The sequence below is a fragment of the Monodelphis domestica genome, chromosome 7 (genome assembly GCF_027887165.1).
Source record: "Monodelphis domestica isolate mMonDom1 chromosome 7, mMonDom1.pri, whole genome shotgun sequence".
Taxonomy (NCBI): Eukaryota; Metazoa; Chordata; class Mammalia; order Didelphimorphia; family Didelphidae; genus Monodelphis; species Monodelphis domestica.
Genome location: NC_077233.1, coordinates 13,082,199 through 13,096,577, shown reverse-complemented (window position 1 = coordinate 13,096,577; position 14,379 = coordinate 13,082,199). Strand labels below are relative to the sequence as shown.

Genomic DNA, 14,379 nt, shown 5'->3' with positions numbered 1-14,379 from the left:
CTCAAGGGCTCTCAGCCCCACATCACTGTTCTGAAGAACTAGAAACTAAGTAGAATTTCCCAGTCTTTGTCATTCTCCTGCCCGCTCCCTCTGCTTAGCTGTCCCTCTTCCCCAAAGCTTGTGTTTTGAGTGAGGACTCTGGGGTGTATCACATCATAGGGAAGCGTGCCCCCCTGGAACTGGAAAGGCAAGACTTGTTACTGTGTGATAGATAGGGCGCCATCAGAGATTGGGAGGAAGACGTTACTTTGGAATAGTGGTGGGAACGGGTGTCTTGTTGGAACGTATAAGGCCTATTCGGAGGAGGAGGCTTGGGCTAGTTTGACTGGAAAGAGAAATTGAGGTCAGATTGTAGAGGAGTCAGATACTCCCAGAGGCGTGAGGCTCTCTCTCTTTCTGGGCTTCCATGTTTTCACCTTTGACTGTCACTACTATGAGTATTACTGCTACTTTTTTAACCCCCTACCTTCTCATAGAATCAATACTGTGTAGAGGTTCCAAGGCAGAGGATCAGTAAGGGCGGGGTGACGGGGATTAAGTGATTTACCCAGCATCACACAGCTAGGAAGTGTCTGAGGCCAGATTAGAGCCCAGCACGTCATGCCTCTAGGCCTGGCTCCTTGAGTGCAGACTAGTAATGATTCTACTTTTCTCCATATTCTTGACCTGCAGGCATGTAAAGTAGAAGATCTGGGCAAAGTGGACTTTGAAGAAGAAATTAAGAAAAGATTTAAAATGGTGTATGTGCCAAATTGGTTCTCGGTTGATTTAAAAACTGGGGTAAGTCTCTAAACCTTGTGGGCCACTGAGCAGCCCAGATGTCTACAGCAGTTGGGGCCCTGCTGTTGACTGAGGGTTGTGGGCAGAAGAGTTTACAGGATGTTTATAGCAATCCTTATAAGCCACACTGTGCTCCAGAACTTAGGTAGAATCCTATCCCATGTTTAGGATTCGATTCCCAACATTCACTGAAAGCACTGCCTAGGGCCTGGAGAGGCAAAGATGAGCAAGGCCCCCAGCATCTTGCCCTCAGAGGGTTACATTCTTTGAAAATGCCTGTCATAACTTTCACGTGTAAATAACATGTTGTAGATTAATTAGATTGTGGGAGGCCAGGTTTAAATAAAGTCTGTTTGTTTTTTGCCAAATGTCTTGGTTATCCCTATGCAAGAATGGCAGACTTAGAATCCAATGGAATACCTTCTGATGATCTTATTTTAACAGATGTTGACAATTACACTGGATGAGAGCGACTGCTTTGCTGCTTGGGTCTCAGCAAAGGATGCTGGGTTTAGCAGCCCAGATGGGTCAGATCCAAAATGTGAGTTTCTGTTAACTTTCTTTGTTTGATGGGTTGCCTTGGCAACTTCGGGACCAGCCTCCAAGGTAGAAGTCCCCCTGAAAGCAGTTAGTCACCAGGACTGTGCCTAAAGCCTGGGCTTCTGAGCCTGAAATTTCATTAGGAAGGACAAGAAGATAGATTTTTAGTTGTCTTAGAAAGCTTTTCTAAGAGGTTTTGACAGATTCAGAAGTAGCCCTTCAAAAGAAGCAGTCACTTTTTTTAATGACTCTATGAAAATAGCACTAAATTAGCATGACTTCTGCTAAAGGTAACTCATTCTTGGCTGAGATAAATCAAACTAAGGTCATGTTTCTTTTGTGATTATCAAGTAGAGTAAATCTAAGTATATAAGCTTTGGCAACATCGGTTTTTCTTTATCATCAAAAAGTTTTCAGAATTGTCATTTTAGCTGCAGGTTTCCAAATTTTTAGGTTACTTCCTTAAATAACTACAGTTTTAAGAATGAAATTGCCTAGCACCTTGCCTGCTTGTGATAAAGCTCTTGACTTTATTTACTAAGGCCATTGAACAGCAGGCACAGTGTGACCAACCCTGGACTTGGAGGCATTTCCACATGGAAGAGCCTGGCCAACATGAGGCTCCTTCCCTGTCATGGCCTTTCAAAGACTAGGACTGGCTTCTGCCTTCAAGGTCAACACAGGCTGAGTGAGGCCCATAAGGACAACTTGTCTCCTAAGTCATTTAAATCATTGATTCTTACAACCTTCCACTTTATTGGCACAGTGAAATGGGTGGGGGCGTAAGTTGTGTTTCATAATCTTTCTTGTCTTGTTTTTTAAATAATGTGAACTCTCTTTCCAGTGAACTTGGGAGGGCTCTTGCTGCAAGCTCTCCTTGAGTATTGGCCCAGAACCCATGTTAATCCAATGGATGAGGAGGAAAATGAGATGAACCATGGTTAGTGTTTTCTCTCCTTATTTCCTCAGAACCTTCACTTTCATCAGGGTGGGTACTCCTTCCCCAGAGAGAAAAGAGCACAGATGTCCATGCAGTGGTACTATGCCCTGCATTATTGTCACTGGCTTAAAGGAAAGAAACTTCTGAAATAAGCTAGGCCAGTCCAGAAACCTGGCCAGAGGCTACACCCTAGGGTCCAAGTCCGACCTTTGAAAACCCAGGTCCCACCCAGGAGACACCATAGTAAGACTTCATGGAGGTTTTCTATATCCCCAGGAAAAGTGATCCAGATTACTTTGATCCCTTTTCACTTCTCAGTTATGTGCCAGCAATTTATGTTTACCTTGTGCTTTATGGATTGAAAGCCCTGTCACATTCCCCTTTGAGCCTCCCCACAACTTCATGGAGGAGCAAATGCATATGTCATGGAAGCTCTGAGTCAGAATGGGTCCTGATGCCAGCTTGGCCCAGCCTGGAGCTGACCAGCAAATCCCCCCATCTGGACATCCTCTTTCAGCTTGGACCCTCTTTACCTCTCCAGGCAGCTCATTCCTCTTCCAGAGGTTCATATCAAGTGCTGAGCACATTTCTCCTATATAAACCTACCTTAGATCTGCTTCTCGTCACTTCTGCATTGCATGGCGAAGGGAAATAATGGACAAGATGGTTGTGCATCTAAAGCACAACATAAATATAAATTTTCATTGGTCTAGCCATTTGGAGATGAAGACCAGGAATCAATTTTTTGAAAGGTTCTTGCAGCAATATAGAAATTCTTCCTAGTCTGATGTGTGGCTCTCTAAGGCTTTGCCAACAATATACATAACAAACCCTTCTAGATGAGGAAACCGAGACAGGCTTTACCAAATCACAAAGGTGGCCATGAGGGGGTCAAGACATAAAGACCCCTGCTTTTTCCACTAACCCCAGATACTCATCTTTCTGTTGCTGCCAGAGAAAAATCCTTCTCACTACATGTTCCCTGAAGTTTGGGGAGGTTTTTTTTTGGGGGGGGGGGGGTTGCTTGTTTTGTTTTATTACTATAAAAACCCTTCTGCCTTGAAATCCATACTGTGTATTAGTTCCAAGGCAGAAGAGTGGTAAGGGCTAGGCAATAGGGGTCAAGTGACTTGCCCAGGGTCACACAGCTGGGAAGTGTCTGAGGTCAAATTTGAACCCAGGACCTCCCATCTCTAGGCCTGGCTCTCAATCCACTGAGCTACCCAGCTGCCCCCACCCTGAAGTTTTGTGTGATAGTATGAATGTCTTTACTTTTCACTTCCTGTTTTGACACTGCCTGGCAAGTATATATCAAAGTGCCTCTTCAAGAGAGGATGAAGTCTTTGGTTTCCTAGCTTTATTGCTTATTTAAAACATTCTCTAATACCTGTTCTGTTCAATATTTTCCATGTGCCAGGTTTTCAGAAATGGAAGAATGGACAGTCTCTGTCCTATGGTCCAGATGTTTTGGCAAATTTAAGAATGAGCTATAGATATGAAATACAGCCAACAGTTTGGGCAGTGCCATTTGGCTATTGTCCTCAGAGCCAACTTTTATGAGCCACGAGAAAACTGGGCTCCTCACTTTATAATCACTCCTCCTTTTTGACCAACCCATGTGCCCAAGACTTAGATCCGTGTCACTTTGAGCTATTTCCAAAAATCAACCATTCTCCGAGGACGAAAGTTTGTCCCTGTGCAAGAAGATATTCAAGGGTGTGGGCTCTCCCTTCTGAAAGCAGTTTCTAAAGGAGTTCCCAAAATGTCTTGAATACTGGCACATCAGTAGAGTGCCTCTAGACACCCGTTCCCTCCCAGGGGTCCTGCTTTAAAAGGGCACCACCACAGGGGCTCTGCCTTTCTTACATGTTTGGTAAAGCCTTGTTCCTTTACAAACCACGCTTTGCACATGTCTATTAAGGGTGAGCAATCATATGTCCCCCTTCCTTCTGCAGGACCCAGATTAATTCCCATGACACTCATTGGCCCTAGTGGTATTTATTAGGACCTTTGCTGCTTCATCCTCATCCAGGGAGATAGTAGAGTAGAAGGCAATGGCCATATCTTCCCAGTATTCTGTCATAGTATTCTGAGTTGAGAAAGAAGGCCCGGAGTGTGAGTACTCTCAAAGGTTGATTCTTGGGTTGGGCGCATTATGGGTTAAATCCAGTATGGAATCCTAAGTTCTTCTGCCTTGTTTCTGGCTACTTCAAAATTGTGGAATGAGATGAATAATTAAGATAGATGAGCTATCGAGAGATTAAAGCCAATAAATTGCCAAAACTTCTGGAATAGGAATATCTGCTTAGTTTCCAAAAATGTGACCAATGACTGCACGCTTTTGGACAGTATATTATGATTGATATTTAGGACTTCATTTTCATCATGTATGAAATTCAGTTGGCTAGACCAGGTGGCCTTTAAAGTTCCTTTCAGAGCTTCAAGATTCCTTGATTCTCTTTGACTTGATTGTGATTCTGTGTTGTCCTAAATGAGAATTCCCCTTCAGGCAAAAGGCAGCAGCAAAGAAAGGCATCAGGAATGTCCACAAATTCTGCTGATTATACCTATGAGGCCTGGACAAGTTAAGTCATTTAGTCTCTTTGGGCCTCGGTTTCCTTATCTGTAAATTGAAAGGATTTTTGACTATAGCCTTTGAGGTCCCTTCTTGCCCTGGATCTATAACCTTAATGAATCCTTAAACAGAAAGTGTGCCCCTCAAGATGGTGGCAAGCAAACCTTTGTTATTTATCATCCAAACAAATAGTCAAAGGGCAAGGCCTACAGAAAAATGCCTAACATGGAGATTGTATTTTTCATTTACTCTTACACATCCATGAAAACTATTCCCAAGCTAGGTTATTTATCATAGTTCTTTTAAAATTATTTTAGGAGGCAAAACTACCATTTAGCTTGAAAATAAGCTCCTTAAACCTACTGTGTTTTCAGCCTGTAAAACAATAAATTTGAATCAGTTTACATTTAAAAACATCAGACTTATATCTGGAGACCCATCACCCTTGAAAATTCAGAATAGTATTGGAACAGAAATTATAAAAAGTTTGTTTAACCAGCCTATGTGTACCAGTTTATATGTATCTATTGCCAAAGGACTAGATGATTATTTCATTGCCAACAAAAATTCTACTTTAATAGAAATAAGATGAACCCAATTTACAGATAGAAAACCAAGACAGAGAATTAGAAATCAATTTATAATCCAGTCTCATTTTTGAGATGAGATAGCCAAAAAGGAGAAGGAATGTAGTCTAGGTCACCTAGCTACTTAGCAGTAGAGTTTTGAGAGCTTCGGGCCCTCAAGGTTAGAAGGGGGTGACCTGAGCCAACCCCAGACCCAACTGCCCTGAGGGACATGCCAGGCAAGATCCTCATGTGGCTTGGCATAGTGTCTACTCCCGTACCAAATTGTAGTTCTGCTTTCTTCTACCTTGCTCTTGATCATGGCTGGAAAATTATGTTCTGTTGTGGATGTTAGATTTGGGGAAACAGGCTCAGAGGAGGAGAATGTGTGAGTTTGAAGGTATTCAAACCCAGACCATAAGAGAATCAGCTGAAGGACCTCCAACTATGGAGGCCAGAAAAAAATAAAGACCTCACATCATGACCAAGGTGTGCCAGTATGGGAAGGAAGAGCTGTCATGGAGAATTGAGATTAGATTGGTTTTGTTTGATTCTGATGGTCACAACCAGAGCCTGTAGGTAAAAGACCCAGAGAAGCAGGTTTAAACTCAAGAAGAACTTCCCAACAATGAGATCTTCCCTAGAGCATGAGAAGCCCCCTCGGGCTGTAGAGAATCCTTCATTACTGGAGGTCTTCAAGCAAAGCCTGGAGGCCATTGGTGAGGAGATTTTATAATTCCCATAAAGGTTGGACAGGATCATGAAGGGTGAGACATCTCCCTGGTGGTTGGCTGGTCCAACCCCTTCATTCTCCAGAACAGTAAAGTAAGGCTTGAGAGAGGAGGGTCACACAGAGAGTAAATGGTAAGTGTTGAGGCTGGGATTTGAACTCGAGTCCATCCTTTCATTGCACCATACGAAGGCTATATGAGGCATGAAGACACCCCCCAAAAAACTGCTCCTTTATTGAGTTCCATATTTTCATTTTCAGTAGGTTAAACTTTGGATTTTATTAGGAAAATCTATCCTTGTTCCCATTCTGTTGAGTATTTTTATCAGTGAAATGAATGAAGGCATACAGATGGCCTATTTCTCCAATTTGCAGATTATTCAAAGCCAGGAAGAAGGACTAACACATTTGGAGGACAGGATCCAGGTGAAAAAAAGGACTGGCCAGGCGAGACTGGTACGACTCTAATCAGACCAATTGTCAGGGCTTGGGTTCACACAAGTATGGGGTTGGGGGAAACATGGCTGTACTGCAGCATTCAATGGGTCACACAAGTACAGTCTGAATCGGTAGCCTAATGGATCAGCCAAAGAACTCTGGGCAACCTTCATAGAAATCACGTGCCAAGAAGGAGGGAAGAGGGCATTTCTGCTGTCCTTCATAGACAGAATCTACTGCCAAAGAGCCATTTTCTGCTGCCTCCTGATCAGTGATACTAAAGGCAAGGAACTTCTTAGCTGTACTGCTCTCAGCCAAAAAAGCTGGCTTTAGCCAGCATGCAGTTGGCCAGTCGAAGGGTCTTCTGGCTCCCTGTCAGGATACAAGGAAGGGGACCTGGAAGTTTTCATGGGGCCACGCAAGCTCACCAAGTCCCTGGTGACAAGGCAGCCTGAGAAGTTAATTTGGTTTTAAGTTGCGCCAATAGGGATGTAGTCTTCGGGGGGGGGGGGGGGGGGGGCTGTTGTAATGGAAGGAATTGAGCCCTGGTCAAACCCATCTGCCAGGACGAAAAATCTCAGGGTACCAACTTGGTTGGAAGAATGGAGGAAGGACATTTCAGTGGTCTACAAAGGTTCAAAGAACCTTCTTGGGTAGATGAGGGCATGGATTGATTGTGTGGGGCTACTAGGGAGTGGAAACTTCTAAGAAGCAGATTGGGGCTTCGCAGAAAGGGTGAGCACCATTGTCCAGTGGAGAATGGCCAATGCTGGCAGAAATGTTGTAGAGGTAATTCCTGGCTGGGTCACATGACCTCTGACTGTCACCTTCTAGGGCTAGGACTCTCTCATTTGGGGTTCTACTATAATACTTAATAGTTCTACCTGGAAGTATATAGAGCAATTCAACTTACAGAGCACTTGAAAGTTTGAAAGCACTTTACAAATACAATCTCTTCAGATTCTCACAACCACCCTGAGAGGTAGGTACTATTATCATCCCCATTTTACAGATGAGGAAACTGAGGCAGGCAGCAGTGAAGAGAATTACCCCAAGACCAAACAGCTAGTAATAATCTGAAGCTCAATTTGAATTCAGGTCTTCTAACTCCAGGGCCAGTGTCCTGTTCACTATAGTACCCACTAGCTGCTTCCTTGAGCCTTCTCTATTTTAGCACTGTTCTAAGTGTTAATGGGGCCCTGCCCCAACCCTCAAAAAGCCTCAGGTCATAGAATCATTGAATCCTCAAGTTGGAAAGGATCTCCGAGGAGTTCTTGTTCCTGGTCCCAAACAAGGAGGCCCAGAGTGATTCAGTTTGAGAGCATAGATGGAAGTCAGAAATCAATGTAGAAAGGCTTATGGGAGTTTGGTTATGAAGGACCTGACTCTAGTTGAGAGATGGAGTGTAGAGTAGGGAGAGGTCAGAAGCAGAGGAAGATCTAGCCAGTAGTAATATGGTAGCAACCCTAGGAATAGAAAGGAAGAATGAGAGACAGAATGCTTTTGCCTTGCAAAAACAGAAATGGCAGAATTTGGGAACTGACTGGTCATGGGGAGTCAAAGATGGCTCCATTCACCCCAGAAGGCTGGGTTTTAATTATTTTATCCTATTGTATTTTTATTTTGTTAATTTCTCCATTACATTTTTTTCATGCCAAACAGCATTTTGTATTTTATCCTGGAGGCAATAGGGAGCCACTGGAGTTTGATGATCCAAGTATCCCTTCCCTTCCACTTCCTAGAGAACCATTCCATATGCAAATCATGTTTTTGTTTTTAGAGAGAGAAAAAAATACATCTGAGCTATATAGATGCAGCTCTGCTTGCCTACCTATGCATCAGTTCATAGAGATTTTTCCAGACTTCTCTGGCATCATTTCTTTTAGCCCAGTAATACTCCATCACATTCTTATACCATGATGTATTTGGCCATTCCTAATTTGATGGACTTCTAATTTGCTATCACAAAAAAATACAGACATAGATATGGTTCAAAAGGTTTGGACATTCTAGTCACTTTATTTGCATAATTTCAAATTCTTTTCCAAAATAATTATATGATTATGTCATTTTACAGTTCCACAAATAATGTATTAGTGTGCCTATCTTCCCACAAACCCTCTTAACATTAACTGCTGCCATTTTTTGACATTTTTGGAGGTGAAAGCAGGGTAGATGTGGATTTCTCTTATTACTAGTGATTTGTTTGTAGTAATTACTAGTGACAAAAGTTCATAGTAATTTGCCGTAATTTTGAGAACTGTTTATTCATATCCTTTAACCCCGTATCTATTGGGAAATGGCTATTAGTCATATACATTTATTGTGTATATATCTTGAATATCAAATCCTTACAAGAAAAATTTGATGTGGAGGTTTTTTTTCTCTATTCAAATCCTTCCCTTCTTATCTAGGGGTATTAATTTTGCTGCAGACGCTTTTCAGTTTCATATAATCAGAGTTATATATTTTTATCTTTTGTAATTGCCTCTATCTCTTGTTTGATTAAGAATGCATCAGTGAGAGATATCTGATCTGCTTCTCTCCTGTAAGATCTTCATCCCTTTGGGGGTTTCTTTCTTAGTTCCTTTTTCCCTCCTGCTTTTCTCTGGTTATATATTTCTTTTCCCTCTTTTTCCTCTCAGTTAAGTAAATTTCTCCCCTTCTCTCCTTCAACTACTCCTGCACCTTAAGTTGTTAAATTTCACTTTTTGGTGCCCCTTTCCAAAAAGAATTTCTTTTATTTTCATTGTCCATCTTCTATTTCTATTAACTCTAGATCCTCATTTTCTGACTCATGACCCCTGGACATTATCTGGCCTCTCTTTTTTCTGTGTATTCTTCTTGGGATCAAAACTTACTCTGGGCTCTCTCCTACACACTTTCTGTTATTGCTTGTGGAGCTTGCCCCACTTGATTGCCTTCTCTATTGTCTCTTCTAGAACAGTGATAGTTAATGCAGGTGTCACAGAGACCCCCTGCCCCATTGGGAGTACTGGCTCCTCTCCTGCCACTAATCTCTACTCACTCTTGTCACGGTTGGGGTTTTTTTGTTGTGGGTTTTTTTTTTCTAGAACTCTCCCTATGTCTGTGCCGTCCTCTTCCAGGGGTCCCCAGGGGTTTCAATTCTTCCCTGTACCAGAACACACACCTAGCTAGGCCTTATCCAGTGTAAAGTACTTATCTCCCTTCACTGACATTTCTCTTAATCCTTAGAAGCATTCATCAGTGGAACTCCCTCTCACCTCCAGAGGAAAGCCTCTTTCCTTTCTCTCCTTTCAATTTTTCCTTCCTCCTCACCTACTCCCCTATAGGCTCTTCTCTTTTCTGTGACTAGAGGTCTCCTTCCCCTCATTGCTGGCCCTTGATTTGACTGGTGCATCACTCACTTCTCTCTTTGACTGCTTTCCTCTCCCCCTTTCCATGCCAGCCTATACTGTAATGTATACAAAAGGCATATTAATTCACCTGCAGGCAAGTTTTCCCTAGGTTCTATCTGTAATGCCCCAGGCCTACCTCTTCACCATTATTACCTCCACCAGAGTTCTGCCTTCCTATATTTTCTGGTGGATACGGGGTAGTCTCATGTTATTCTAATGTCCTTTCCTTGGTTTTTAAAGATTTTTTCTCTTGATGGCTTGCAAAATTTCTAGTTGAATTGGATTGTTAACTTTAACCACTATGTGTCTTGGAATTTTCAGCCTTGGGATTTTTTTTCTGGAGGCAATCTGTGAATTCTTTCAGTTAGAATTTCATTCCCCATGTTCACATTCTGGGCATTCTCTATTACTCCTTCATTTTGGTGTCACTTTCACAGCCCATCTTTTGAGATTCACAGGTTTTGCTTTCTTAGTGAACAGATTTTCTTTTAATGTTCTTTTTTTCTTCACTTCTGTGTTCTTCACTTTCACATCAAATTCCTTTGATAAGTAAGGCTCACCATTGCAGATTCAGGTCCTTCTATTCTCTTTGGTTTTGCCCTCAGAATTCTCATTTCCCTTTCAAATAACTCAGTAGTATGTTATGTTTCTGTGTTCTCAGAATCCCCCAGGGCCCTCTCTCCAGTATTGGATGATTTTTCTTATTCTGCAGCACTTATTCAGAGATGCCTGAGGCCATTTACTAGATCCAAAAGCCATATTTCCTTCTGCTCTTACTGTTTTTCCTTTTGATTTCTTCTGTTTATGTTTAAAGTCTTTGAGCTTTCTTCTTCCTGAAATCTTTGATACTTTTAGTCTCCTTATCTTGTCATTCACTTCCTGACTCCCTCCCCTCTGACCATAGTTTCCTTGAGGGCTGGATCTCAAAGTGTCCGTTTCCTCCCACAACGGGCATGTCCTAGCTCAGCAGCCTCAGTCCCTGCCCCAGCTGGGTGCTATGCTCTTTTTGTCACAGGTAATAGAGTACTGCAGTGTCATTCCTTAGTTTTTTTCCCAGCAGGGGCAGAGCCTGCTTTCCCCTGCATCCATAATTCAGGTTGTAGCCACCAGAAGGCTTTTGTTCCCGGAGGGCTTGTGGTCAAGCTGACTGTAAAGGCTTGAGCAAACTTCCATAGCCCTGGAAGGAGGTGGGAGATTGGGATATGGGAGAAGTTGTATATGGAAAATTGCATCCTTTTCTCAGGTCTGCTGATGCAGCTTTGCTGCCATTAGAGAGGGAGAATGGGAGAGGTGCTGGGTGAGCTCAGCGTCAGGGAGTTGATACCAGTTTGGGGGTTGAGAGATTTTTTTTAAACTTTCTTTTGGATTACTTTTGGATTCCAGACCATGGAAATGACTGAAGTTGCTTTTCTCTGGTGCATAATTAGTTTGGGGAAGTTTGGGCAATTGTAGGCATTGGAGACAGTGTCCAGTCCACCGAGGCATTGCTCATGTAACCTCCCAATTACTCACTGGCTTTTATCCAAGAAAGGGAGGGCCAGAGTAAGAGCAAGAGCAGGTTTAGGTGGAAGAAGTACTTTGGGAAGCGTCTACTGTGTGCTAAACTCTGTGCAATGATGACCTCATTAGACCTTTACCACAAGCCTAAGAGAAAGGGTCTCATCTCTGTTCTATAGTTGAGATTGAGGCAAGGAGAGGTGAAGGGACTTGCCTAGGGTCTCACAGCTAGGAAATATGAGGGGCTGGATTTGAACTCGGGTCTTCTTGACTCCACATATTGAGCCGCCCAACTGCCTAATCTTGAAAATAGCTCCAAGGTCAGTAGATGCCCACAAAAAGGACTGGGAGAAAGTCATGAACTTGGGAGGAATGAGCGAAGGTAGCAGACCAAGAGCCTGAAAATGATGGGGAGTGAAGGGCAAACTTACCCCCGTTTGTTCACCACCAGAGAACAGCAGCAAGAAATGGATGGCCTTAGAGGAAAACTAGGCTTTTATTAGTGCCAGAAGGTAAACAAGAAAGAAATTCCCAGTGAGCAGTGAATGAAGTGGCTGAGATAAGGAGACTGGTGCTGGGTGCTAAGAGGGATCACTGGGGTGGCCTAGGGACATCCGAGGCTGGGGAAGCCACCTGGGGCTAGGCAGGGAGATGGAGCAGGGCACTTCCCAGTTCAGCTGAGACAAAAGCAGGGGCTGCGCTCAGTCTGCCCAGCTTGTCTGCTCCAGTTGTTGGCATTCCCACCTCAGAGCTCAGAATGCTTCATTTAATCACTTTGGGAGGCAAGTGTGGCAGAATGGAGTTAGGCAGTTCTGAGTGTTCAAGCCCTGCCGCAGACCTGTCCCAGCTGTCCCTGGTGCCCGGGTAAGGCACTCAGTGCTTCAGGCAATGCCCAGAGGCCCCACGGGGCAGAATCCCCAACCTCTTTGGTCAGCCCTTCCCAGGAAGCCTTCCCCAAATCTTCCTCCAAACTCGGCTTCACGCATTTGCGACTCCTAAAGGTTCCTGACTTTAGCTGGCTCCCAGACTGACTGGATCCCATGTGCATCTTCCCACAGTAAATGGCGAGCAGGAGAATCGAGTCCAGAAGGGCAATGGCTACTTCCAAGTCCCTCCACACACCCCGGTGATCTTTGGAGAGGCTGGAGGCCGTACCCTGTTCAGGTAGAGCTGGAGGGCTGGGGGTGGGGCAGAGGGATTACCTACCCACACTAGCTGTGAGCAACAGAGGCCAGGGAACCACTGGATGCCGACTGAGCCCCTTTCTCACACCGCCATTACAGGTTCTAAGCTAGCCCTTCGGCAGCCACACCTGGCCTTTCTTCATGGCACTGAGACTGGAGGGTCTGTAAACATTTGTTAAGCACCTACTGTGTGCCGGGCACTGTGTTAATAATACTGGAATACAGATTGTCCCTCTCCTCAAGGAACTTAACATCTAATGGGGAAAGTCAGCACCCAAAAGAGTTGAAAAGTGGAGGAAGGGGTGCCAGGGAACATCCCTGACGTGAGGGGCCTGGAAGATGAGGCACAGAAGCCCCAAAGTAGTCCAGCTAGGGAAGAGACAAGTTCTGTCTGACCTGGACACCCTCCTTAAATGGAGGTTTGGAGTTGAGCTGCCCAAGCCTGGGGATGGGGTCTCTCTTTCCATAATGGGAAAGAAGTCCAAGAAGTCCCCAGCCCTGCTAGCCAGGCCCTGGCCAGCCAGTTAGCACTCGTTTAGCCACACACCCACCATTCCTTTAGCATTAGAGCTGGCAGGGCCTTGAGTGGCCATCTGGCCCAACCTCCTCTTTGGACAGAGGCCCTGAACACTCGGCAAGTGAGCTTCATTTCCACCCCCCAGCTGCAGTCTCTGGTTTGGGGGTGTCAGGGAGCTCCTCTGCCAGGCCAGGGAAGGTGGCCTGGTCACTCCAAATTGGTTCTGGACCAGAGGCTTGTGGGAGCTGGGTTGGGGGTTCGGAGAGGGGCCCCTCTGTAAGTTACTGAAGGAAGCTGCCCCCCAAGCTGTGGCATGGGCCGGGCCTTGGTCTCGAGGCAAGTGCTTCTCCTGTGGGCCCCTCAGAGGTCTGTTTCCCAGCCCTCAGTCTTTGCCCAGGCTGTTACAGCCCCGCAGGTCTGAATGGGGCTTCCCTTCCAGGGGCTAACAGAGGAGAAATGGTGTTGGTGGGCTCCCTGAGCTCTCTCTTGTCTTGTGTGTGCCTAGGTTGCTGTGTCGGGATTCTGGAGGGGAGACTGAGTCGATGCTACTCAACGAGACAGTGCCCCAGTGGGTGATTGACATCACTGTGGATGTAAGTGTCTGCCTCTTCTCTGCTTTGTCCTCTTAAAGAACACTGAGGAGAGAAATGGGAGCCCCCTCAGGGCTTGAATAGCCAACAGTGTTGTAATGGTGACTGTCAGGCCTGCAGAGGGCCAGCCTTCCTCCCGACAGGACCAAAATGGAATTTAATCTCTTAACAACTTTAAAAAGTGCATTACCAGCCCCTGAGAAGCCCCCCAAGCCTTAAACAGCCATCTGGGCTTTTGACAGCTATTGTCTTCTCTATGTGTATCTGAGCCGCCCCGGAAGGGACAACTTTCCTTGCTGGGGATCTCCGGCCGAGTGCATGGCTGCCTCTAGGTCTGTGGTTGACTCCTTGGGAGAAGGATGCCAGAGGGCTCTAGCGCAGTATCGTCCAGGCTTTGTCCACCCAATTCAGAGGCCTGAAGACAAGGGGCCCAGTTCAGGCCCTGGTCTGGGCATTCACTTTTCAGCACCCCAGACGTCTGCAGAGTTGAAGGCAGCCGGTCACTTCACCCCCACACCAGCCGGGGGTCTTTTCAGTGTTCCCAGCAGAGCCGGGCACATCTGACCATCTCGTTCAGAGACTTTCCTCGTAGCGGCACCGTGCGAGGAGGTCATCGGGCCGAGGACAGCTCTCCCCATCTTC

At 45.1% G+C, this 14,379-nt stretch overlaps 1 protein-coding gene across 3 annotated transcripts in view; it reads left to right on the top strand.

Annotated features, from left to right (window-relative positions):
* WDR48 (WD repeat domain 48) overlaps positions 1–14,379 on the top strand; it is a 50,710-nt gene that overhangs the window by 33,503 nt on the left and 2,828 nt on the right. For 2 of the 3 annotated variants that reach the window (XM_007500658.3, XM_056804220.1), the window contains exons 12-17: positions 673–780; positions 1,225–1,321; positions 2,165–2,260; positions 6,507–6,587; positions 12,505–12,610; positions 13,653–13,740. In XM_007500658.3, the coding sequence (XP_007500720.1) occupies positions 673–780; positions 1,225–1,321; positions 2,165–2,260; positions 6,507–6,587; positions 12,505–12,610; positions 13,653–13,740 (576 nt within the window). The remainder of the gene's footprint in view (positions 1–672; positions 781–1,224; positions 1,322–2,164; positions 2,261–6,506; positions 6,588–12,504; positions 12,611–13,652; positions 13,741–14,379) is intronic. The other variant, XM_007500659.3, reaches the window with a different exon arrangement.